This window comes from Anopheles ziemanni, chromosome 3 (assembly GCF_943734765.1).
Source record: "Anopheles ziemanni chromosome 3, idAnoZiCoDA_A2_x.2, whole genome shotgun sequence".
Taxonomy (NCBI): Eukaryota; Metazoa; Arthropoda; class Insecta; order Diptera; family Culicidae; genus Anopheles; species Anopheles ziemanni.
In genome coordinates this window covers 16,428,928-16,451,077 of record NC_080706.1, presented here as the reverse complement: position 1 = coordinate 16,451,077, position 22,150 = coordinate 16,428,928, and the positions used below count along the sequence as shown (strand labels likewise).

Sequence of the window (22,150 nt, the reverse complement as noted above, 5' to 3'; positions counted from 1 at the left end):
TCACATCTGCACAGAAAAGGTTTATAATAATGTTTTTTATGTTTGTTTAAATTGACTTTTTTGTTCAATTTTTATCGTTACAATACTCTTGTAAAGCACCTAAAAGTTTTGACTACTCATTTTGATTTGGCACTGTGTGAAAAACCGCCAAACCAACTAAATGGGATTTACTATTAACTATAGAATTATTTTTAAATTGGCGGACCTGGGGGTTCCCGACAGTCGAGTGGTTACGCCGGTTAGAAAATCGGAGTAGCACTTCTCCCAAGGCGTGAGTTTGAATCCCAACTGAGTAAAGAACCTCCTCTGTACGAGAATACTGACAATCCACAAAGGCAAAGGGATAAATTCTAGTAAACACCTACTGGGTAAATATGATAGATGACGATATTTACTTCTTCGTAAAACATTGAAAACATCAACTTAAGTAATTTTTCACGTCCCAAAACGTCAAAGTTAAAAAAATTTAAACCATGTACTTATTTTAGTTTCTCATGTTTACCCCTTTCAAGAATTTACAAGAATGTTTTTAAGCTAATAGTGATATGTCAAAGCATACTATACTACTAGTATAATCTACTACACGCTAGTATAAGCCCATACTAAGTATAAGCTACTGTTTTCCGAGTTCCAGGACGAAATTATGGATTAGATGACGAGCAAAACAAATCATTATCGGAACCGTCTCATCTCACACGCTCACTGCTCGATCGCGCTTCTCACGCAATCATCTCATCTCGCGCCGCTGCATCCGATCATCGAGCGATACGTCATCGTTTCTTTGTTTTCCATCATCGAGTGCATTGCGTTGCACACCAACGCGCACACATGCAGTTCGTGCACATCGACAAAATCAGGTTTCCGTACACGCTCGATCGAGTAAGTTGCTTGAGTGTGTGTTGCTTGATCTTGCGCTCGCAGAAGTGCATTGCTGCAGAGGCGAGAGTGAAAAGGAAATGGCGAGTGATGGTGGGTGTGGGTGAGACAGCAAAAAGGCCTGTGCATATGCAACTGCACCAGCGATGGGTTTCGTTTGTTGTTGCGCTATTTCGCTCACACACCCGAGCGATCGTATCTGTCGCTCGCGTTCGCGGTTTCGTTCTATCGAGCGTGTTGGTGTTTGTTATCTTTACATCTCCGGGGTTCTGTGATTCTACGTCAGTGCTTCACGCGCGGTTCGTACGAAGCAGCGCGTTCAGGATTTCTTTTTCTTCGCTTGCATGCATGTGTATCGTGGTGGTGGTGGTGTACTGGCGTTGCTTTAGTCTCGCGCTTCGTTCTTGCGCGCTGATGCTGAAGAGCGCGGCGGACCGCGAGTCAGTTGTACTTTGGTTGGATAGCGGCTCGGACGCACGGTTGACTCGCTGAAGGCTAGACACTGACGCAGCTAGTATCGCTTCGCATCGCATCGCAACGCATCGTGTTGCCCCTTGGACGCGGGCAGAGATACAGAGTGCTTGTGTGCCGCAGCTCGAAAGGGTGCGATCGGATCGACGATCTGCTGTGGGAAGTTCGGTGTGATCTCCTGGTGGACGAAACAGTGCCTGTTATCTTCAAACCTTGGAGTGTGTCCTTTCGAAACGACTTGCTCGACGAACGTGATCGAGTTAAGATTGTGCGAAACGAAAACAACTGTAGGTCAGTTTTGTTAGCAGAACGAAACGGAATCGCTTTGAAACAAGAAAACTCTGTGAATTAAAACACTTGCCGAGCCGAGCTTGGAAAAGTTTTGTTCAGAAAACTTTTTAAACCGTCTAGAAGACGATAAAGTGCCCTTAAGCAATACTAACCCGTGTAAAGTGTTCTTATCGAAGCAAATATTAAGTGTGATTATTACTCGTTAGACTTTGAACCAGCCGAAGTGCAAATAATTATTGGTAAACAACGAACGATAAACTATAAAAAAAATCAAGCGTTTAAAAGATTTTTTTAAAAAGCTTGTTATTGTTCGAAACAATTTCGTTTCCTAACGCGAACAAGTGCCTTCAAAGTGTTCTAAGAAAAGTGGTGACCTGCGACATTTGTCTCCGTAACATCTCGCCGTAACCGGTTTATTGGAAATCACGCATCAAGTTGCGCCATCGCCTTAACTGAAACGCATTCGAGACTGTCTTTAAGAATACTTTTCAGAGACGAAGACCATTGTTAATAATCATCAATTACGTTGGACCAGACTTGGTTGGAGAGTGTGCAAGTGCAATCGACAATTGGCAGCCTCAATTGACTGTGTGAATCGGCGAAAGCAAGTGGCATAAGGCGTTTGGAGTTATTGAGACTAGTACATTAGTTAGAGGCAAGTCTAAGATTCTGATCTTGAAGTTTCGCGTGGTGATAAAAACAGATCGGAAGCAAAACCGTATTTCGAACTGCGGAGGATTTTCAAACCGGCAGAATACCGATGACGATGAAATACTGTTCGATATTTCTCGAAAGTCCTGATTGATGTTTGAATGTTTGTGCGATTGAAGATCTGTGAAGTTTGCGAAGATCTAGTGTGCGTTATCCTTTGTATCGGGAAGGTTGACACGAAGGCCTGCTTTGATGAATAACTAGTTAAACTGAATAAAGTAACAACTACTGCCAGAATAAAGTGTTCGGAGCCACTTGAATTGAGTGGAATCACGTCGAGAGATTTGAAGCGAAACCAAGAATAACTTGTTAAACGCCCGCGTCTGACTCGAGCAGTGAGCCAACTCGATCGAGTCCCAGTGAGTGTTTGATCGTTTTTTGCACGATGGCTAAACCGTTCGCACTGCCGGACGCGCCAGGCCCGGGCGGTGGAGGAGCTTCCTCTTCCGGTGCCGGACCGCCTGCCGGAAACGGGGCGCCTTCCAACCCCAACCAAGGAGCACCTCATCCAGGTTACCAGCCCCCGAATCAGCAGCAGCAGCAGCAGCAACAGCTACAGCCTCCGCAGAGTGCTCCTCCGGTCGTCACTCAAGGAAACGCCGGAGCGTTCCCTATGGCTGGGCCCGGCCATGCCCCATCTACGCCGATTCCGGTGGCCAGTGGCAATAACCACTACTACCACCCGTACCCACAACCGATGTACCATCTTCCGCCGGGTCAGAACACCCATTTCTATTATCCCGGATATCCGGGCAGTCCGTATGCTCACCCGGTTGGAGGACCGTCGAATGGAGGTAACCCGGCGGAACTGCCACATCCGCTGCCGCACGTGATGACGCCTCCGAACAGTGCCTTTGCTCATCCTCCCTATCTGGGAGCCGCGAACGATGATCTGGTGCAGGCCCTGTACGAGGCACTGCATCGTTGCGGAGTACGAGGTAAGCGACGAACCTGTTTCTACGAATGTTTTTCCCCGAATCTAACTCTTTATTTCATTTAGTCTGACCTTTAAAAAACAAATTAATATCAGGAATGAGTACACTCACCTATCGACTAACAACTTGATTATGATGGTCACAAACCCTTACGTCATACGGAACATCGTGAACATTTCTTCTGATGATTCACATGTCAACGTGGAGGAATAATTTAATACCTCAAGAGTCGCTTGGGCTGAAAGTAAAATGCTGCAGTACAACGCATCGAATTGATTTTTCCTATGACTCGAACGTCAGCACCCAATAACGTCATAGCGTCTGTGCAGAGATGACGTGGAAACTTGTTTCGAATCGGACGGAACAAATTAATTTGCATAAAATTTAATTTGCAAAATTCTCTTTCTGTTCTTGCACATCTCTTTCTGTCTGTTTTGTTATCTTGAAAGAGAGGTAGAAAACTGGTATTAACACTAATAGACACAAGTACAAATTCTCTAAGCTCATTGCCATCATTATATTTAATCACGTAAATGTAACTGACATGTAATGGAATATCCTTGTTCCCATCATTAGCTTACGATTCAATCAAGTCCGTTTTATCAAGTTCAATCAAGTCCGTCAATATGTTCGTTTTATGGTTTAATATGTCCGAACTGATATTGATCCATTACTTCCCCCAAGTATTTCCTTACCCGGAAGAAGCAGAATGTAATTATTTAACATAACTTTTTACTTACTTCTGCATTTTATGACAATCGGATTCATTGTTTTTCATGATTCAAAAGTGGTTCCGAACATGCACTTCCAACATTCAGGTAATGTCTCCTTAGATGGCTTCAATTAGGTTGATGCCTTGGATGCAGTAAAATGTACGGTATTCTTTAGGCAAATTAATCATTTTGCATAAACACGCAAGCGTGCTTTCAAAGTTTGATTGATTCCTATTCGATCAACCAACAGCCGTAATGTTTAGTCGTCCCAAATCATCGCCTTCCCCAACGATGAAAGCGATCCCTCTTGGACCCCGGTAACTAATCTTCAAATGGACAATGCTATAAATTTTATGTTCCATGCCCCGTGGCGAGTCCCGTCAGCGCGTGTTAACTAATCGGTACCCATTTTTCCTTTTCCTTCCGTTTCCCATTTTTACGAGGGCATGCCTCCGAAGGGATAGCCCCCGCAGCACTACTCGGGGTGCTTCCGCTTAGCGATGATAATTTTGACGACAGAATGTATTTACCATTTTACTGCTGGGTGTAGCCAGTGCTCACGGGTGTAATCAGAACGGACGGGTGTTAGTGCCAAGTCCGCTAAGTGATTAGAGGGAAGCGGGTGATGAAAATAGCGCTACATGAAAGCATCGGAGGGGTGGACCGAAAGATGCACTTCAACAAGCGCACCAAGTGCGGAGGTAAAGGAAATAGTTGCCGGTGAGAGATGGTGAGATCACTCGCGAAGAACTCTGGGGAAGTAAAGGGCGGCGCTCGTTGGAATTCGATCAGTTGAGATTAACTTCATTCACGCGCGTTACAACTTGTCACGGGTGAGATTCCGCCGAACGTCGGGGGTGATGATGGAAAGAGGCTGGCGGTTTGCATACACGAGAGTCGTATGCATCGACGTCGCTCGTCTCGATGCCATGGAAGGCGGAGACGCAAGCAGCGAACCTCATAATATGCTAATTTATTCGTCTTTGTCCTGCTGCTAAGCGGTACGGATCGATTCCTTTCGTCGTCTAGGATGTGTTATAGGCTAACCTCGCCCCCGTCCTCCCTCTTCCACGTCACACAGAACGTAACCCTTCGTCTTCCAACACTTCGGTCGACTTTTTCGCGACCGTTTGGAGCTATTAACGCAGCGTAAAATCGTTTCACTGGACATAACTGGCTGGGTCGAAGGCAGAAATTCCGTTACATAAATATTTATACTATCCTATCAATCTTCTATTAACTAATTGAACACTTGACGACCCGTACCGAGTCGCCGAAGGAAGGGGTTTCTCTAGTTTAATGCGATTAGATTTTTTCGGCTGCCAGTAAAATCCCGCCGGTGTAGTTAAATTTGAGGTCGATTGTAATTGATTTGAATTTTGACCTGCTTGCTGGACGCACTGCTAACACAGTTAATCGGGCGTTCTTTTTTTATCGCCCTTTTTTTATTCAATCTCACCCCCTAGCCCATAACGCACTCGTGTCAAGTGGTCGGTCGAGGAATTTAGTGACCTATAAAAACGCGTGACCCATTACTCCCCCAACGGGTTTACGATTTTGGCGTGCCTTTTAATTTGAATTATTAGATGACGCCTTGGTTGATATTTTTTGGGCACTCGACGTTCCCGATAACCTCGGCTCGGAATGTGATATATTTAAGTAATCTGTACTCCTGATAGCCAAGCGATAGAATTCACACGGTTAGATGAGAGTTGATCCGTAGATTGTTACGCTTTTATGAGACATGCACGTTCCGTTCCAATCGCCATCGAGTTGCATGTCTACCCCGTCAAGGCCAATGTCTCGATCTAGTTGTTACATTTACAACCCGACTTTGTCGTACGCGAATCTATTCGCAAAGCGTTTGTTTTTGTTTGAACATTTCCTCGTTTTGCACCAAACTGCAACTGTGACTCGGGAAGAATGCATTTGTTGTTGCCGATGGCGTCCCATGCGGGTTACCGATAGTTTTACTGGCAAGCGGGTGATGTGACGTAAAAATTCGACGTAACAAGCCGACAGTGGGTTAGACAGTATTGCAGCAGAACTCGAGTGTGATACTCTTTTTTTTGTTCAAGAAAGCATACATGCGTTCTTTGTTGCGATGTGCAGCAATGCACTTTCGATGTCAACCACGTGCCCGTGCGGAGGTGGTGGTGGTGGTCGGTTCCCGATGGTCGCTTCTTTCTGATTTCTCTTTGTTTCCGATCGTTGCGAAATCGCGCGTCACAACGCGCAGAAATGAAGCGCCGTGGCGGAAGATGACGCCGTCCGGATCTCAAGTGGCTGTGCCGTACGTTGTCGTAGGTTAGCTCATAAAGTAGCGGAATCGGTGTGGCATGGAAGTGCGTCGCTTTTGGAGGAAGGTTTAAATATAAATCTGCGACACGGGTTTTGTTTTTCGTCCGATCGATAAAGTACCTCCCGAGAGACGCCGAGTAAACAGCACGCGGGTGAAGGTCACTCCAGTTATTGAGATTATGGTTGAGGGTGTGGCCTTGATGCTTAGTTCCAGCTGAGTCGCATTTCATGATGATTCAGTTAGGTTTGGTTCAAGTGAGGAAGCAGTATTTTTTCCAATTAAATAAATCTACCAACGGTAGAAAGTTCGATGTCAATCATTCGCCATTCGCGAACCAGAAAGTGTATCAACAAATAAACCATCCCTCGCGTAAATTACACTTTCTTGGCCGGTTGAGGTTTACTCATCGCTCTTATTGGCGTGATTGTCTTCTCCAAATCGGTTCAACAAGCAAATATCTCCAGAGACCAGTAGTCCAGAAGATGCACAGCTTGTCAAGTGCAAAAATAAATACGCATACAGTGTTGCGACGATCAATAAACAAATCGACTACCGACTAGCGGCGGGTATCGCGAAGCCAATCATCATTTTCAACCATAAGTCAGTCAGTCAGTCAGTTGGTAAGACAAATTTGCCTACCAGCGAGAAGAAAAAATGGGTGCCTTTAGTCATCGTTTGGTTCCGCTGGCACACGCCAGATGAGGAGTCCTTTACATGAACACCAAGTCGACGCTCCAGCGGATAGGCAATGTTTATGGAAAATATTTATTTATGTTAGTGTACGACGTGATTCTCGGTGGTCCGTTTGAAAGGTTTCCCAAAATCAACAAGCTTTGTTTTTAGCTTCTTTTTTGAGACCCATGAAAGGATGCAATGCAAGGGGTAGGAAAATGAAAATGCCTACCCTCTGCAGGACCGTTGGCAAACGACAAGCTAATGTTTCCCGAAGCGTGGTGTGCGCGCGCGGTTTTGGAAAAGATTAATGATTCAATACAGACAGTATGGCGAAGGCAAGCGGCGAACGAAGGAAGATTGCTTACTCTCGGTTGGCAACTGTTCTGCCGTCGCCCGTTGTCCTTCTTTATTTGGTTTTCTCGGCAAGAATGGATTGTTTCTTCTAGCCAGGCCTTTTTGTTGCCGTTTCGCATCAGGGTCTGAGTGGAAAACCATTTCACACTTGGCAAGAGCGTGGAGAAACGAACGAGCCCCGTGATGAAAAATAGTCACTGGATGAAGTGACGGGCTCGTGTGGTGTAATATTTCTCTTAGGGAATTTCTTGCGTACGACGATCGACCACGATCGTTTGGGTGCGGTTTTCAGTTTTGGCTTTGCGGAAAAAATACCCGACACCCGTACCGGCCGACGCCGTATGATTGAAGGGTTTTTCCCGGAAAATACTGCCACCTCCCCAGCCGTCTGTCACCGATGCGTCTCTGCGTTGGTTGTTTGATGATGCTATTTGTTTGTTTTGCATGTCGTTTTTCCGCCATCCGGAGGTGTGTAACGCGAGATGGCGGTTGGTTGTGTGCACATGATCCGCGTCGTGAGAAGATGTTCCCCGGCAAGGACCCGAGAGAACAGGTCCACACATGGCAACGCACAGTGTTGCGCTGGCCATTAGCAGCGCATTCGTGTGCAGTGTTTGAATTGCTTTCGTGCGTGACTGGGCACGGAACGAGGCGACATGGGGTGCGTTAAACTGCGCGCGTTAGAAAGCAAAACAAATCATTAGCCATCGACGGCACGACGACAATCGGGATCGACACCGATAGAGCAGCACACGGTGACATAATAGTTAAATGTTAATGATTTTCATTCATTACTTCGCGCGCGAGACACAGAACATCTCGAACATCATCATCATCATGATGAACGCTTACCAACGTTCCAGACGATTTTCCTAGACAGTAGATGCAAGCAGACAACGAGAAAACATAAGCGACCGAGCGAAACATTTGTTACACGCTGCGTGATAAATTGTTGTTTCTGCTCGTCAAACATTGATTTTTATGTCGGGGATAAATTTTCCCGAAATGAGGTCATTTCCTGGTAAATGCTTTTCCATCCGTCAACGTCGGGTAAATTTACCGATCGGTGCGACAACGGTTTACATCGTTTGACCCTTAACCGGTCGGAGCGCTAACGATAAAAACATTCAGAACAAATCGATCCTGTCAGCGTCCTTCCGGGAGGAGCGATTGAACAGATTTGAATAACAAAACTTCTTCCCATCAAACTTGAGGTCCTAATTTTTCTAATTCTACAATGAAGCATGTAGCACACAGACAATGGATCAAGTTGGCCGGTTTCGTTGATCGATCCAGCGTCCGGAAATAATTGATTTGGAAAATCCATCTAAATTAACCAAATCAGTTCAGGAAAAGCTACCGTTTGGAAAAGATGCGGAGAACAACTAACTGTAAATTGACTCGTAATTTTACACCCCGGGCAGGCAAAGACATCCTCGTTGTGATGATTGGAATGGTCTTTGCGTTTGAAACGCGATTGAGCGGTTAACGAAAACGAAACGACAAGACCCGTAGTCCAACGAGTCACACTAATCGATTTGTTGCCAGCGCAGTTCTTGACGGAATTCAATTTCTTTTCCCCGGAGTGTCGAAAATTTAATCGTTTCGTCTTTTTTTTTCTTACTCACGTCGAACCTGCTGGAGAGGAAAACTTACATCGTCACTGTCAAAATTTCTCCGATCGAAAGAGGAAAATCATGATGCGGGAACGAAGGATGCTGCGTCATGGTAATGTAGCATAGGCTTCCAAACACCTGTACTTTACGACCACCACACTTCTACGACCACCAGAACGAGACAGTTTTTGGTCGTTCTAAGTTAGAAGCTCACTCAGTTTCGTTTATCGATTTTGTTTTCTTCTTCGCTCACCTCAAGAAAACTCATTTAAACACTCGTAGAAAACAGCAGAACAAGAAGAGGTAGTGCGTCAAACGGTAACCAAGGAAAACATGCCTGCGTCATGCTGTAATTTTCTTTAAACTCTCCCCCAAACCCACGTGCTGTCCGGTGTTCTTCCCGACCCTCTCGTCCATTGGGTGGATAATCGGGTGAAAGATTTTTCCTCCTCCTGGTTGGGAATAAATTCATATTCAACCCGAGTTCGTTAATCCAATTCCCCCTTAGACGTAGTTATAAAAGCGTCCGAGGGGCTTTGATAAAAATCATGGCACGTGTGCGCGTGCGCTTCTTCACCTCGATTGTTCACCGATCGCACGATGAATCAGCAAGCGGCTCGCGGTGGTGAGTTTTGCTTCTCACTTCGTCTCGCTCGCGTCGGCTCGTTGGCTTTCTCGGCGGTTTTCTTCCAGCAGCTCATTTTCCTTCGATCACTCCCCTCGCAGACGGATTCGATCAGGTTTGTTGTTCTTGTGCGCACATCTTTCGACCATCGCCCATCCCGCCCTCCCCTCCTTCGATCCACTTCCCCGGCATCGACGTCAACGAGCTGACCGGGAGTGAGTCATAAGCGAACTCCGATCGCGTGTTCAGCATCACGACGTTGGGCTTGTGGTTCGATTTCGTACCTACTTCCCGTGGATGGGGATTTTTTTATTGCCCCACCATAACGATAGTTGTAAGGTGTTTTTTCCCATGTCGCAGCTTTTATTGTTACATCCGCAGTGCACTTTTAATCTGCGATGTACAAGAGATCATTTTTTTATTACTCATCCAGGGCGTTTCCTAAAACCACGCCTTGTGTCTAGCCGGTTTCCACGAATGGGAACCCGTGGCGATTGAAGGCGGCATATGGTGAAAACATGAAAACAGTTCTTAAATACCTTCTAACATCGATACGTGCAGAACGAGTCGTATTATCGTCGGCATGGGAAAGATCAGATGAAGACTTGACCAAAGCCTCCTTTGATCTTGCAGCGTGCATATTTAAATATGCAATTATCTTCGATATTTTATTTCCCCGACTCAACCGGTTCTAATAGCATTTAATAGCTCACCATATGCAGTTCTCGGCCGATGATCGATCGCGATTCGCGCCCGGTTTCCCGTAACCAATTGGCACTACAAGAAGAAAACCATTCGTCATCTTCTTCGCGCGGATTAGGTGATTGCAGAAATGCACATTTAACCCGCGGTTCATGCAAATCCTCGATCAAAGCCATTTCCCCGCACCTGAAAGTCTGTGAGAATGTGGCCCTTTGATGGTTCTTTGTGTGGCAGTGTTCAAAAGCTGCCTTTCAAGACTCCCGAAAGGGAAGGATGCAACTCTGGATGCCATTCCATCGATATTCGAACGAACATCTCTGGAGGTTGACTTTTACGAGCCATAATTCTTGTTCGACATCCCATTTCCCAGAAGCCCGAGTCAGACGCACCCAGTGACACCTTCGGGATGGTCTGCATAAAGAAACCCTTCGCCATGTCTCCGATTGTTTTATTACGTGCTCGTTGGGGAGCAGTTCTTTTCTGGTTTCTTATTTATTTCGTCTCCCTTCTCCAACTGGCCGTGGCGGGATTTGAAATGAAGCGTGAAATTAACCTTTTGCCAATTGGCTTCCAGCCGGTGGTCCGAGTTAATTATGACTGGAAACCAATCGGATGGACTCGATGGTTGATGTTCGGTCCGTTTTGGTAATAAAATGGTTTAGTTTAAGAAAACCTGAAAAGCGTTCCCAGGACAGCAAAGGACCGTGGGAAGGGTTTGTCTGAGAATTTGCCAACACCAGAAGGAAATGATGTATTTTTGCGAGTCAAACCATTTTCGCCATCCGCCGTAGGCATTATATTACCTCAGCATTTTCGATGGAACATTAAACTACCAAGTTTGTGTCTCATATTTACGACTGAAAAAGACATCAGAACTAAATCAATCAATCTTGGCAGGATAAAATATAATACATCTGAAATTTAACTTCTGCCCATTATTCACGCCGATGTCTCGTGAAGCAGTGAAGAGAGGTATCGCGAAGAATAATCGCTGGCACTTTGAAGCCCACCCGTGTACATTCCTCTGGTAACTAGCCAGGTGAGGTTGAAGTCAACCTGAAATGCAGCCTTCATGCATCTGTGCACTTGCACTTGCACTTGAAATTCCTCCACCTCGCTGTCAGTACCGAGAAATGGTGCACTATGATGCGGCACGCCATCCACCGATGCAGCAGGTCTGAGTCAATCCACCCACGATGACGACCGGTTTCGTGCAATTGTACAATGTCAATGCAATAGCTTATCTTCCTTCACAACCCTCCCCTTTCGTTCCGGTTGGTTTTGACGTCGGTGCCATCGTACCTCGGCTGGGTTTTTTTTTCTATTAGTAGCCGTGCGTTTCACCGTCACCGGTGCTAATTAAAAGCTCTTCAGAACTCCCGCCTCGACAAAGCGCTCCGGAGTGGGTTGCATTTCGTGGAAAAGTAAAATGCGCTTCGCCCAAGCCGCGACGCACGCTCCGAGCTCGGGTACGGTTATCTTAATTAATTTCTACGTCCATTGCCCGCAAGGATGTGTTAATGGCCCGGCCGTGCCATCGGAAGGAATTCTTTTGTGCGGCGAGAGTGCTAGCTCGCCTAGAAGTTGTAGTGCGGGAAATTTATTCAACCGTCAAACTATCCACCTTGCGCACATAAAAGGCATGTTGGTCGGGGCAAACCATCAGCCTAAAGCCCGCCGATAGACACCGTAAATTTTAATGTCAAATTAATGTTCCTTTGCTTTGCCAACGCAATAAGCGTTCTATCTTTCAGCTCTGCGTAAATTGTTTTGCACATCAACATCCTCCACCGTCGGCGTGGGTTTCAGCAACGGGTTCGATAGAATTAAGTAACTGCCATAAAGCTTGCCAATCGGTTGTAATTCCGCGCGAGCGAACAAAGGATCAATCATTCGTTCGCTAATCCGCCTTAGGCAATTCCATTTCCTTCCTTCCATGAACAGTACGGGGCCGCGTTCGGAGGCGGTTTCCCTTCGACATCCGTCTTGGAGGAGTGCTAATCTACTGCACAACAGTTTGACAAGTGATTAGTGAGGATTTTGCTCGGTACATTACTGTCAGGCTTTAGCGTGGCGCGCCACCTGGACGACTAGGATCGGCAAACGAAACCCGAAGAAACATATTCTTATTCCTAATGAAGTGTTTGAGCTAAGGATCGTATGCCTCTTTGTAATTCCCATCGGAAATCGCTTACCGCTACGGTACCGGATAGTCACGAGCTTACTTCCGCAAGCTAAACAGACATTCCTGCGTATCGCCGCCTCACCGAAATGCCTTTTTAACGCCACCGGATCGCATGCCTTTCCTTAAACCGTCGCAACATAACCATAAATAAACATACATCGCGGCGATCGATCGCGTTGAACTTGACATTGACAACTCTGTCTATGCTGCTGCACATTGTTGGACTTGTTTGGAAAACGCTCAGCATGCCATGTTGCTGCTATTGGATCTCAGATAGTAAACGAGGTAGACAAGAACTTACCTTCCAATCATTCGTGCGCCAAAAACGGGCATTATCTTTTTCCCTCGCCCGATTGCGGTTTTCGTGCTCTGGTCCGGTGCAAAAACCGTTTTAATTAGCACCAACCATGACGTTGTGACGTTCCCATGCCCATGTTAGTACCAACCCAGAAAAGGGGTTGCTGACCGGGGCCAGCTTTGTTTGTCATCTGCAGCAACGTCGTGAACCCTAACCCTGAAGGACGTCTGAGATGGTGTGACGAATTTGGCGATTCGTTAGAGCCTTTCTGGGGTTCACAAGGGGAGACATGTTCGGAGCAAAAACATGTTCCACCACGCGATGCACGCACAGTTGACGCCATATGAGTAGAGTTCAATTCAGTTCAAACCCTCTTCAAGTGAGCATGATTCACTTCAAACGTAGCGTGGTTGCATCAATTATTTACGTTTGTAGCACGTAGCTTTCCGTGGACCGCAACACACTCCCCTGCAGGCGGCCAAACAGATCCCGACCAAGGATGTGCAACGGTGAAGAAAACCCCCCCGGCTCCTCCGAACCATGGCGTGGAGTGTTTCGATCTTCCTAACGCTTCCGCACCGCTTGGCGTCGGTTTGTCTAACGGCGTCGTAGAGGGTGAAGCGGCTGTAGATGGAGCTGATGGAGGGACAGCTAGACCTCGCACATACGTGCACCCAAAGTTCGCACTCGCAACGCGGTAATCGGTAACGTCCGGTGCGTGTATGTGGTCTTTCCCTGCGGCGCTTAAATTAGCGACATGTTAATTATCTAATTAATTGCCAGCTACCATAAAACGCGAGGCATGTTTCAGAAGTCAACGAGGTGGGTGAAAATTAGCAACCGAACTAGCTCGGTGCAAATGGGGGGTAGAAGATAAGAAAATGAGATGCTGACTTGCGGTGATTACATTTCGATGGGAATGTGAACCACCTGGCAGGAATTCAGCGTGCCGTAACTCATATCGGAACTTCCTCCCAGCGCGTGCCTCATAAAATATGCATTCCCCAATATGGCAACCAAACCAGTGGGTAGGGGGGTGGGGGATAATCCACCCGGACTTAATGTTGTTACCGCCTGCTCGAGCGGGCGATGAATTATAGCACAAATAGCTGCAGACTCGCCAGCTCTCCCGAAGCGTATCGATCGATTAGCAAATGAACCAACAGTTCGAACCGGCAAAATCGCTGACTCGCGGTTAACAAAGGGTAGAGGAGACGATGCTTGCTGGGCAGGGGTTGAGGTGAGGTGTCAGGAAATGACAATTTAAACGGTGCATGATCTATGACCGACCGACCCGGGTGGACTGGCGAGACCCAAATGTCTAAAGCGGATAGATGGCAATCGAACTCGCGAGCTGGAGTGTTGGAAAATATGACTCACACGCGGTTTTATGCCCCTTCCTTCCCCTTTTTTCCGGTCCGGATCCGTTTCTTTGTTGCCACTGCTGCGTTTTCTGCGGTGCAGCTATTTTTCCACTCAGGTGCGCTTTTCCGCCGGCAGCTATAACCACGCTCTAAACACTGCCTGGTTCGCTCGGTTACAACGTGCAGTGCCGTGTGTTAATTGAGCTCCGTACCACAAAGCGAACGTTGGTGAGGTGGCTAATCGACGACGAGGATCCTGAACGTGCGTTCTAACATAGTGGGTTTTATCTGCCTTTTGGTTGAAATATAACCAGCATAATGCAACAGTTTGGAGCGGCAGGGCAGGCGAAGGGATATGGTTGGTAAAACACACACTGCATTGTGGCGATACTTCATAGGATTGAGAGCGTAGGGTTAGGAAAATGGTTAATTTAACCACTGAAATGATTCTGCAGAGAGGGTTAAAAGCTACTGATTGGATGAGGTTTCGATAAATTGAATTCGATAGCTCGAGTAGGGAATGATTAATATTAAATATGAACGAAACCATCCTACATCAATAAGTTCGCGGAATGGATCGCAGCATACCAGGAATAACAGCTTCTGTTTTGCTTGAGAAAAACAAAGAGATGTCAATCTTATTCGATGTTGATATCGCTAATGTTCTACTGGAGGAAATAACTCGCCAGCTTTCTTGGCTATAACGGGTGCGGAGATAATTTGATGGATCTGCTCGAGATTGATTTATTTCCAATCAGCGCGGGGCGAGTCGCAAACGACCTGATAAACACGCAAGTCACATCATTACGCCTTTTCGCCCGGCTGAAGGATGAACCTGAATGTGCATTGGCAACGATCACGTAGAGTTAATTTCAAGAACTTTGCAGAGAAGAAGCTTTCCCCGCTTGAGTTTTCCAGCGTCAATTATCGTCCGCTTGGTCCGTTCGATAAGCCACGCCAAACCGTAAGGCAAAGGGAGAGCGTTCTGCAAGAGAAAGAATCGATCAATTTCGCGTGCTTAATCGGCGTAACTCGAAGCATCGGAACGGAAATGTGTTGCTGTTCTTACTATTGAGGTTTTCCTCGCTCCACTAGGCACGTGGAAGATTTCCGAGCTGCCACTAATCGCGCTTGACGAATGGACCCGCCAGAGGGTTTGCCGTTGCATTCGAACGTTCGATTGGTTGTGGCGAATCTCGAAGCGAAGAGAATCAATTGCAACGTCCGTCCAGCTACCAGGCTGTGAATCATCTCCGGCGAGGAAAGCCTATTTCTGGCACGAGCCAGAACCTTTGCGAGCCACGCAGCATTAGAGCGAAAATCAAGCGGAAAAGTAAGCGTATGGACGGAGAGAAAGCTAAGAAACCGCATGGTTCCGTTTGGGCGAGCGTCTTTTCACGATTTTCCGATTCCGAAAACTAGATAGTCCAATCCGGTGTATCGCCAGCCGGATCGATTATTGTTGGAACAAACAAGCAAGATCTTGAAGGAACGCGTACAAATCATAATCATTTTTAAGCTCCATCCCCAAGCTCTCCCATCCGACAACCGGTCAAGATCTGTCGAAGGTTACGCGAAAATACATAAATCATCTCGGTCGAACGGAACGGGAAGGGTTTCGGGAAAAAAGGGAAGATAAACGTAAGCGACGAACCTTTCGTGTCGAAGGACTAGCGCATAAACGCTTCGCTTTGGCGTAACCGCAACACCAGTAGCTCAATTTATGTTAAAACATGTTTATTGGTGATTTTTTTCTCCCTCCTTCCCTCAACTCTGTTCTTCCACACACCGGCCTTTCGCCAGTGGTTTCTTTTCCACAATCGAATTGTCTTCCACACGTGCCCGGCGGGTGGTGTTGGTCGTGCCTTTCTTATGTCTTGCCATTTTTTTGTTTCTTGTTCGTCATATTATTATTTCCATTTCGTTTCTTCACCTTCACCAAGCGCAATCCGCTTTTCTGCGTTCTACTGTGGCTTGTGATGGTGTTTCGGCTCATCTTCGTGATTTTTCACTCGCGCAAACATCTTTCACAGGGCCACGGGAGATGATTCTCCATTCCGTGTCAAATTATTTCCTCGCCATTTGTTCTGGGCGTTATTTCTCCTTCTGTTTTTCCAGCAAATCATTTCTCTTCTGCCTCTGAAGACAGATAAAAAAACAAGAACTCAAAGCACAATCACGCAGAACAGTAGCTGGCTATCATGAACCAGTAAGCTACCGTACGCGGCTATCCTGATAGCTTCACGAGCCACCCTGTGGTTTCCTTTTTACCCCCTCATACGCTTCACAAAGCTGCCGGATGATGGATGGAAGCCGGCCGGGTTGTCGAGGAGCGATTATCAGGCGGCCGGGATGGATAATAATCTGAAACGCTGAGGGAAAGAAAGTTTAAAAAACGGCCCAAAGAGAGGCAACAGAAAAAGAACGAAGAACGTCTGAAAGGAGTACAAGCGAATTGGGGCTCTAGACAGCATGGATCAAGAGAAGACTTGCGAGAAAAAGCTCCCAACGGGTAGCGTTGGATAAAAACCTTCCCCAAGTTGAAAAGAAGATTCATGCCGAACATTTATGCAGAGCACGCCACCCCGCCCGGGTGCCGAAAGGGTGGCCGGTCTGCTACCGTTCTGTGCGCACACCTTCGGTGCCTGGTTCACCTTCCCCTTCACCAGCCACCTTTAATGGTTTCCTTTGCAGACATGCTGCTCGTTGGCAGGAGGTTCGTGCTCCTCGGCAGAACGTCATTAGTGGCAAGCGAGCATGAAATTGAATTCTGCGAAAATGCGTTCACTTCACCGGCCGATCTATCTCCGGCTGGGGTGGGTTTTTTTTTTCTTTCTCCTCTCATCCTCCTATCCCACATCGATCAGCGTCTTTCATCGACAGCCGGTACCGTGTGAGCTGACTCCTTCTGGGGGAATAAAGGAGCCACGGTGAAATCAAACCGTATCCTTTTCCATCGTGCCCATCATTTTCACGGGCTAAAGCTACCGCAGAAGAAGCTCTAAAGATAAGGATTATTTACGCAACGGCATGAGGGAAGTCCCGGACGTCCGTCTAGTTTGCTGACGATAAGCAAATGCCGAATTTGGAGCAAAAGGGGTGTTCGTTCCGTTTCAAATTTACACGCTTTTCACACACGTGTTACATACTGTTTTTGTTCGGTTTTTTGTTGGTTCTACCTCTATTCGAGTGAAAAATGGAGCACGTGCCAACGGTAAATTGTAATCCGACGCATGTTGATGCTAAAAACTGTTCCATTGCTAGACATGGTCCATTTTTACCATCCGAAGCTTTTCGCGTCCCAACTGCACCGTGTTTGTTTTCGTGATGGAAAGTTTACCCAAACAATGTAAACCATCCTCCAACATCTCGATCGCAATTAGTCACCACCACGAAAAGTGGGAATGACTAACGGCATTGCCCGGCTGCACCGAAACACCGGCGAGCCGGGCTCCAAAGTTCCGACGCCGATCGGAAGAATGTGTCGTCCCCTGGAACAGGTTTTCCGATCCGGTGTTTGTCCGTTCGATGTTGTCCGTTTGGAAAGGAAAAAAAAATGAGACGAGAAATGAAACACAAATAAATAAAGGTGGGTGTGACTCATCGCACATGGTCAGGGTAAGTGCAAACAAGCGCGATCTTCGCCACAGAACCAGGCCCATGCCTGAAACTGCTGAGTGGGGAAAATAAAAATTGAAATGAAATAAAAAAACAGTTAAGCCGTAACCTGGCGGAGAAGGTATTTTCAGGGTAGTGGAGACGAGTAAACACGAGGAGGTGGCAGTGAAGGTGCATAGGATGACTCGTTGTCTGGAGCCGAAACTGGCTCATATGTTGCATCAGATTTACTGCATCGGTGGTTTCAGATGTGCATTATTGTTTTGATTTATTCTAGGGTATATTGACAAATCAACTACAATTCCTTAAGTGTCATCCGCTAAAGAAACGTTTGTTGAAACGATAGATAGCTGCCAACCTTGATGTCTAACTTCTAACGTTCCACATTGGTTCCTTAATTGGATGAACCCACGGAGTCATTGGAAACGGATGACCAAAAGCGATCAACCCTTGTACCGATTGCGAATCGCTTCGTGAATGTAATCGTTTGTGATTAAAAAAAAAGTTCCGTCGAACGCGGAACTGTCGTCGGATGCATCCTTTTACGAACCATTCCGCTCACGCCTCGCAACGGCGAGCCATCGCTCGAGACATAATCCTTTAAAAGGATAATTAAAACCAATGTCCATACAAAGCGGTAAACGGGGAGAACGAGAATGCTTTGAACCGTTTTTCCTCATGCTAGAGGTCAAATACCTTCCGGGATAGCATTCCTCCAAGGATATGATACCTTCGTTTTAAGAATTTTTCATCACAACTTCGAAGAAACCGTAAAATCTAGCGACATCTTTATGCTAGTCGCTCACTTTCGATTATTTAATTACACTTCCTCGGTTTGTCTTTTATGAGAATTTCGCCCGCCGTCCCAAGACGCTCGTTAAATTAACTGGCAACCTTTCCTCTATCGTTTCTGCTCCTCTCTCCCTTAAGGCGCATCGGTTTTACGTCTAATCGTCAATTGCTCGGAAAACGGAGCGCGAAAAGGAGAAGACACTTTTCTTCGTCTCTCCGCGTTTCGCTTATTATTGCTTGGCCAAGTTATTAGTGGTCCGCAGATTGCAACGGAGCGATGTCGGCAAGTGCATCGACCGCAGTACGTTTCTTCAAGCGGTTTCCTCGCCTTTCCTTTGAACGATGCCTGGGAAAATGCTACGCGGTAGTGGGCGGAACACTTACCGTGTAATGACAAAAAAGGAAAGTAAAGAAAGACGCACAATGGAGTCACCCTTCGGGATAGGGATTATTTAATTGTCTCTCGTTAAAACTGAACACACGTAACGCGGATAAAAGAGGAGGTCTAGTAGATATGAAGTATTTTATTTTTTCAGTTATACTTAATCAACGCTATCAAATTTTTGAGGCCTAAATGAAGTCCTTATTCCTTTTCCTTATGCTGTCGGGTGGAACAATTTATTCCATGAAATTGATACCATTTGATGGATGGTTTGAATAACACCTTGATTTCGCTGACAATGTCAGAACATTGCTTCGATACAGATTCTCCGGAAAATGATGGCTCTGATGACACATTTACCGACACCTCCTTCCTCCCACCAGAACCGGCATCATTTTCCCTTTTTCCATATTTTGTGAGAAAGAGAAAAAGGCGTATCGAATGATTTGTCAGCTTCAAGAAGTAGAAGTATCGAGTTGCTTCGCGCTGGAAGTAAACACACACCGTCCGTGGCGACGAGGACGACTTCGAACTGATACTTCACCGAATAAAAGGCTCGCCGATTCCTTGCCGCATCACATTTCCCAGTGGAGCGGAGGAAGAACACGAGCAACTTGTAAGCTTGTGCTTCGAAATCCTCCCGGGAGCGCGCACGATGTGGGCTCGAAAGAGGTGGTACCTACGACGGGCGCTATGGAAAAGGGTCGTAGTTCCAGACGTCGAGCGTTCCCGGTGGTGATTCAACGTTAAGATACGCACCCCAAAACGATGGGCAGAGAAGAAGCAACTGGCAATAAAAGGGTTTCGTTCGATTCGAACCCGTGGGGACAATGCTCGGGTGAAAGAAAGCTCATCAAATGTAATCAAGTCTAATGTAATTGAACACCGGTTACCAGTGCGCCAGGAGATGCACTACTCTGGCTGGTACATGAGCATGGAGAAATTTGTTTTCCTCTTTTAATTTATTCACTTTTTTTAGAGCAGCGGAAACCGTAGCGAAGGACCTCATTTCCATAAGTTTCATGTTGCATGCGGGTGTCGATATGCTTATGATTGGCCCGAGGAATCTTTTCATAGTATGGCTTCAATTGAGTGCTTTTTTTTAGTTTATGAACTCCTCATACAATGCTATCCATTTAATTTGCTTCATGTTTCCTTTGTGATTCTGAAGAGTGTAGCTATCGGAGTTCTTTCAAAGAGAAGGAAATTGAATTTTAATAGTATGGGAATTTTTCTTTCTTTTTCAAATGACGATGAATCTTAACAGGTTCATGATTGATACCCCGATATCTCGGTTATTTCTATCTAAAGGATAAAACAACATCTATTCTACAAATTGTGATAAAAAAAGGGTTAACTCTGCGGAATAAAATAAATTCTCCATACCGCCGTGAAGTCGCATAAACAGAATCGTAAACGAACAGCACTTGCTGTTTACATACTCGATCGCAAACATCGAACTCATTCTATCACTCGACCCATCAAGTACCTCAACCCCAAACCTCGCCGGTCATCAATCCCCCCCCGTTTAGGAAAATAAGGCCGATATCGAAACGTAAAACCACGGTGCGCTATCAAATTCTCCCCGTTGGCGTTGGGCAAAACCCTTCCACGATCCGAACAGGTACGGACCTTGTAGGAACTTGTCAGAACATGAAGCATAAATGATTGCGCGTCCGTTTTTACTTCTGTGTGCCCGGGCTGCGCAATACAACACCGAACGGAGAGACCTCTCGTCGGAAGCAGTTGAAATCATAACCGCACAATCACTGCATCGGCCGCGATGTTGTTTTTTTTATTTTCTTGCTGACTGTACAAGAACGAGCCTCCCCAACATAAGAGAACAAGAAAAAGCAGAAACCTCTCGAGGGCTCACAGCGGGTTGGAGTTTTACGACGGTTTTTCTTCGAGATGCTTATCGGAAACGTATGAATACATGTATGCAGATGATGAGCCCGAGGCTCGACGCGTATGTGGCTGTGTGTGGTTGTTATTTTATCTTCTCTCGTGATGGGCTTATGTGGCACGCATGCCTACTTATGATGCCCGAGGTCCCCCCACACCCCCTTCGAAAATGGTCTTGATATTCCGAAAAAAGAACCGTTCATTTCTCGCTCCCAAAACCGACCACGGATCGCGTCAAAAATGACTTCCACGAATGCATTAACAGTAACCATGTTATCAGTGCTACTGTGTGTGTTTGTCCGTGCACTCTCGCTGGGTGGGAGTTTTACGGGCAAATTTGGATCCACCAAAACCCATCCTCGTTACCCTTTTGATCCCCATAAATGAACATATCCGAGGGCACACTTTTGGATTGTGTTGTAGGATCTCTGCTTGCAAGCAAATGACGTCTGCTTGACGGAAGGGCGCGTCGGAAAGATGGTTTTAAATACACACCGGCCCACGGACGGATGTGTTTTTGTTAATGTCGACGATGGTAACATTTTAATTCGTCATTTGAATAAATAAAACCGCGCCGGGTCCATATTGGGGCGCATGTTCGCGGACATAAACCTTCCTCGCAATCTGAGGTGGAATCGAGAGACACCCGATGCAGCGAAGGGCCAAAGCATAAGGGATAAGCGATAGCCAAAACAGACGATTAACTTTCCCGAATGCAAGGGGTGTGTGTGTGTGTGTCACTGACGGACCGAGGATAACTGAGTTGGAAAGAGGAGAAATGGGGAAGGAAACTCGTCAAATCACGGTCCATTTGGCGCGTTTTTAGTGGCGTTGTTTTCGGAAGACCCTTGGATTTTCCTACCCCCCTCTCCCGTGGGGCTCCCCAGTGCCGGTCGGGGCCATATACGGACCGTACCTTCCCGGTTGGAGTTGAAGAAGTACCGTTAGCGAGTTTAAAATCAATTAAGCTTTTAAGCTGGCCGGGCGTGTTCTGGGCGCGCGCGGACAGCTCGAGGCTAAAAGCACGGACAGACACGTGCCCGGGCGTGGATGCTTCTTGCGTTGCTACCGGCGGGGGTCATATCTTGATGGTGTGCACCGCGAGGGAAAGAACGACGGACGACGAAAAGCCTGCCAAACACGTGTTACGCATTTAAGAAACCTCCGGGTAACCTTTGGTTGTTGCTTCGGGAAGCGATGGGACAGGTTTTATCATGCAAAGCGTGACATTTTCCTGCGGAGCTTAAGTTTATTGACCCGTGTAATGCACCTTATGCGGGATTTGCCGACGAGTTGAAGTTGCAAAACAGTTATCAAGTAAATTTGGTGCATTTG

The 22,150-nt window shown here is 46.5% G+C and overlaps 1 protein-coding gene across 1 annotated transcript in view; it reads left to right on the top strand.

The window, feature by feature from the left end:
* The first annotated feature begins 2,734 nt into the window (after positions 1-2,734).
* LOC131284214 (splicing factor 3A subunit 2) overlaps positions 2,735-22,150 on the top strand; it is a 56,277-nt gene continuing 36,861 nt past the window's right edge. The window contains exon 1 of the mRNA XM_058313069.1: positions 2,735-3,287. Within this exon, the coding sequence (XP_058169052.1) occupies positions 2,735-3,287 (553 nt within the window). The remainder of the gene's footprint in view (positions 3,288-22,150) is intronic.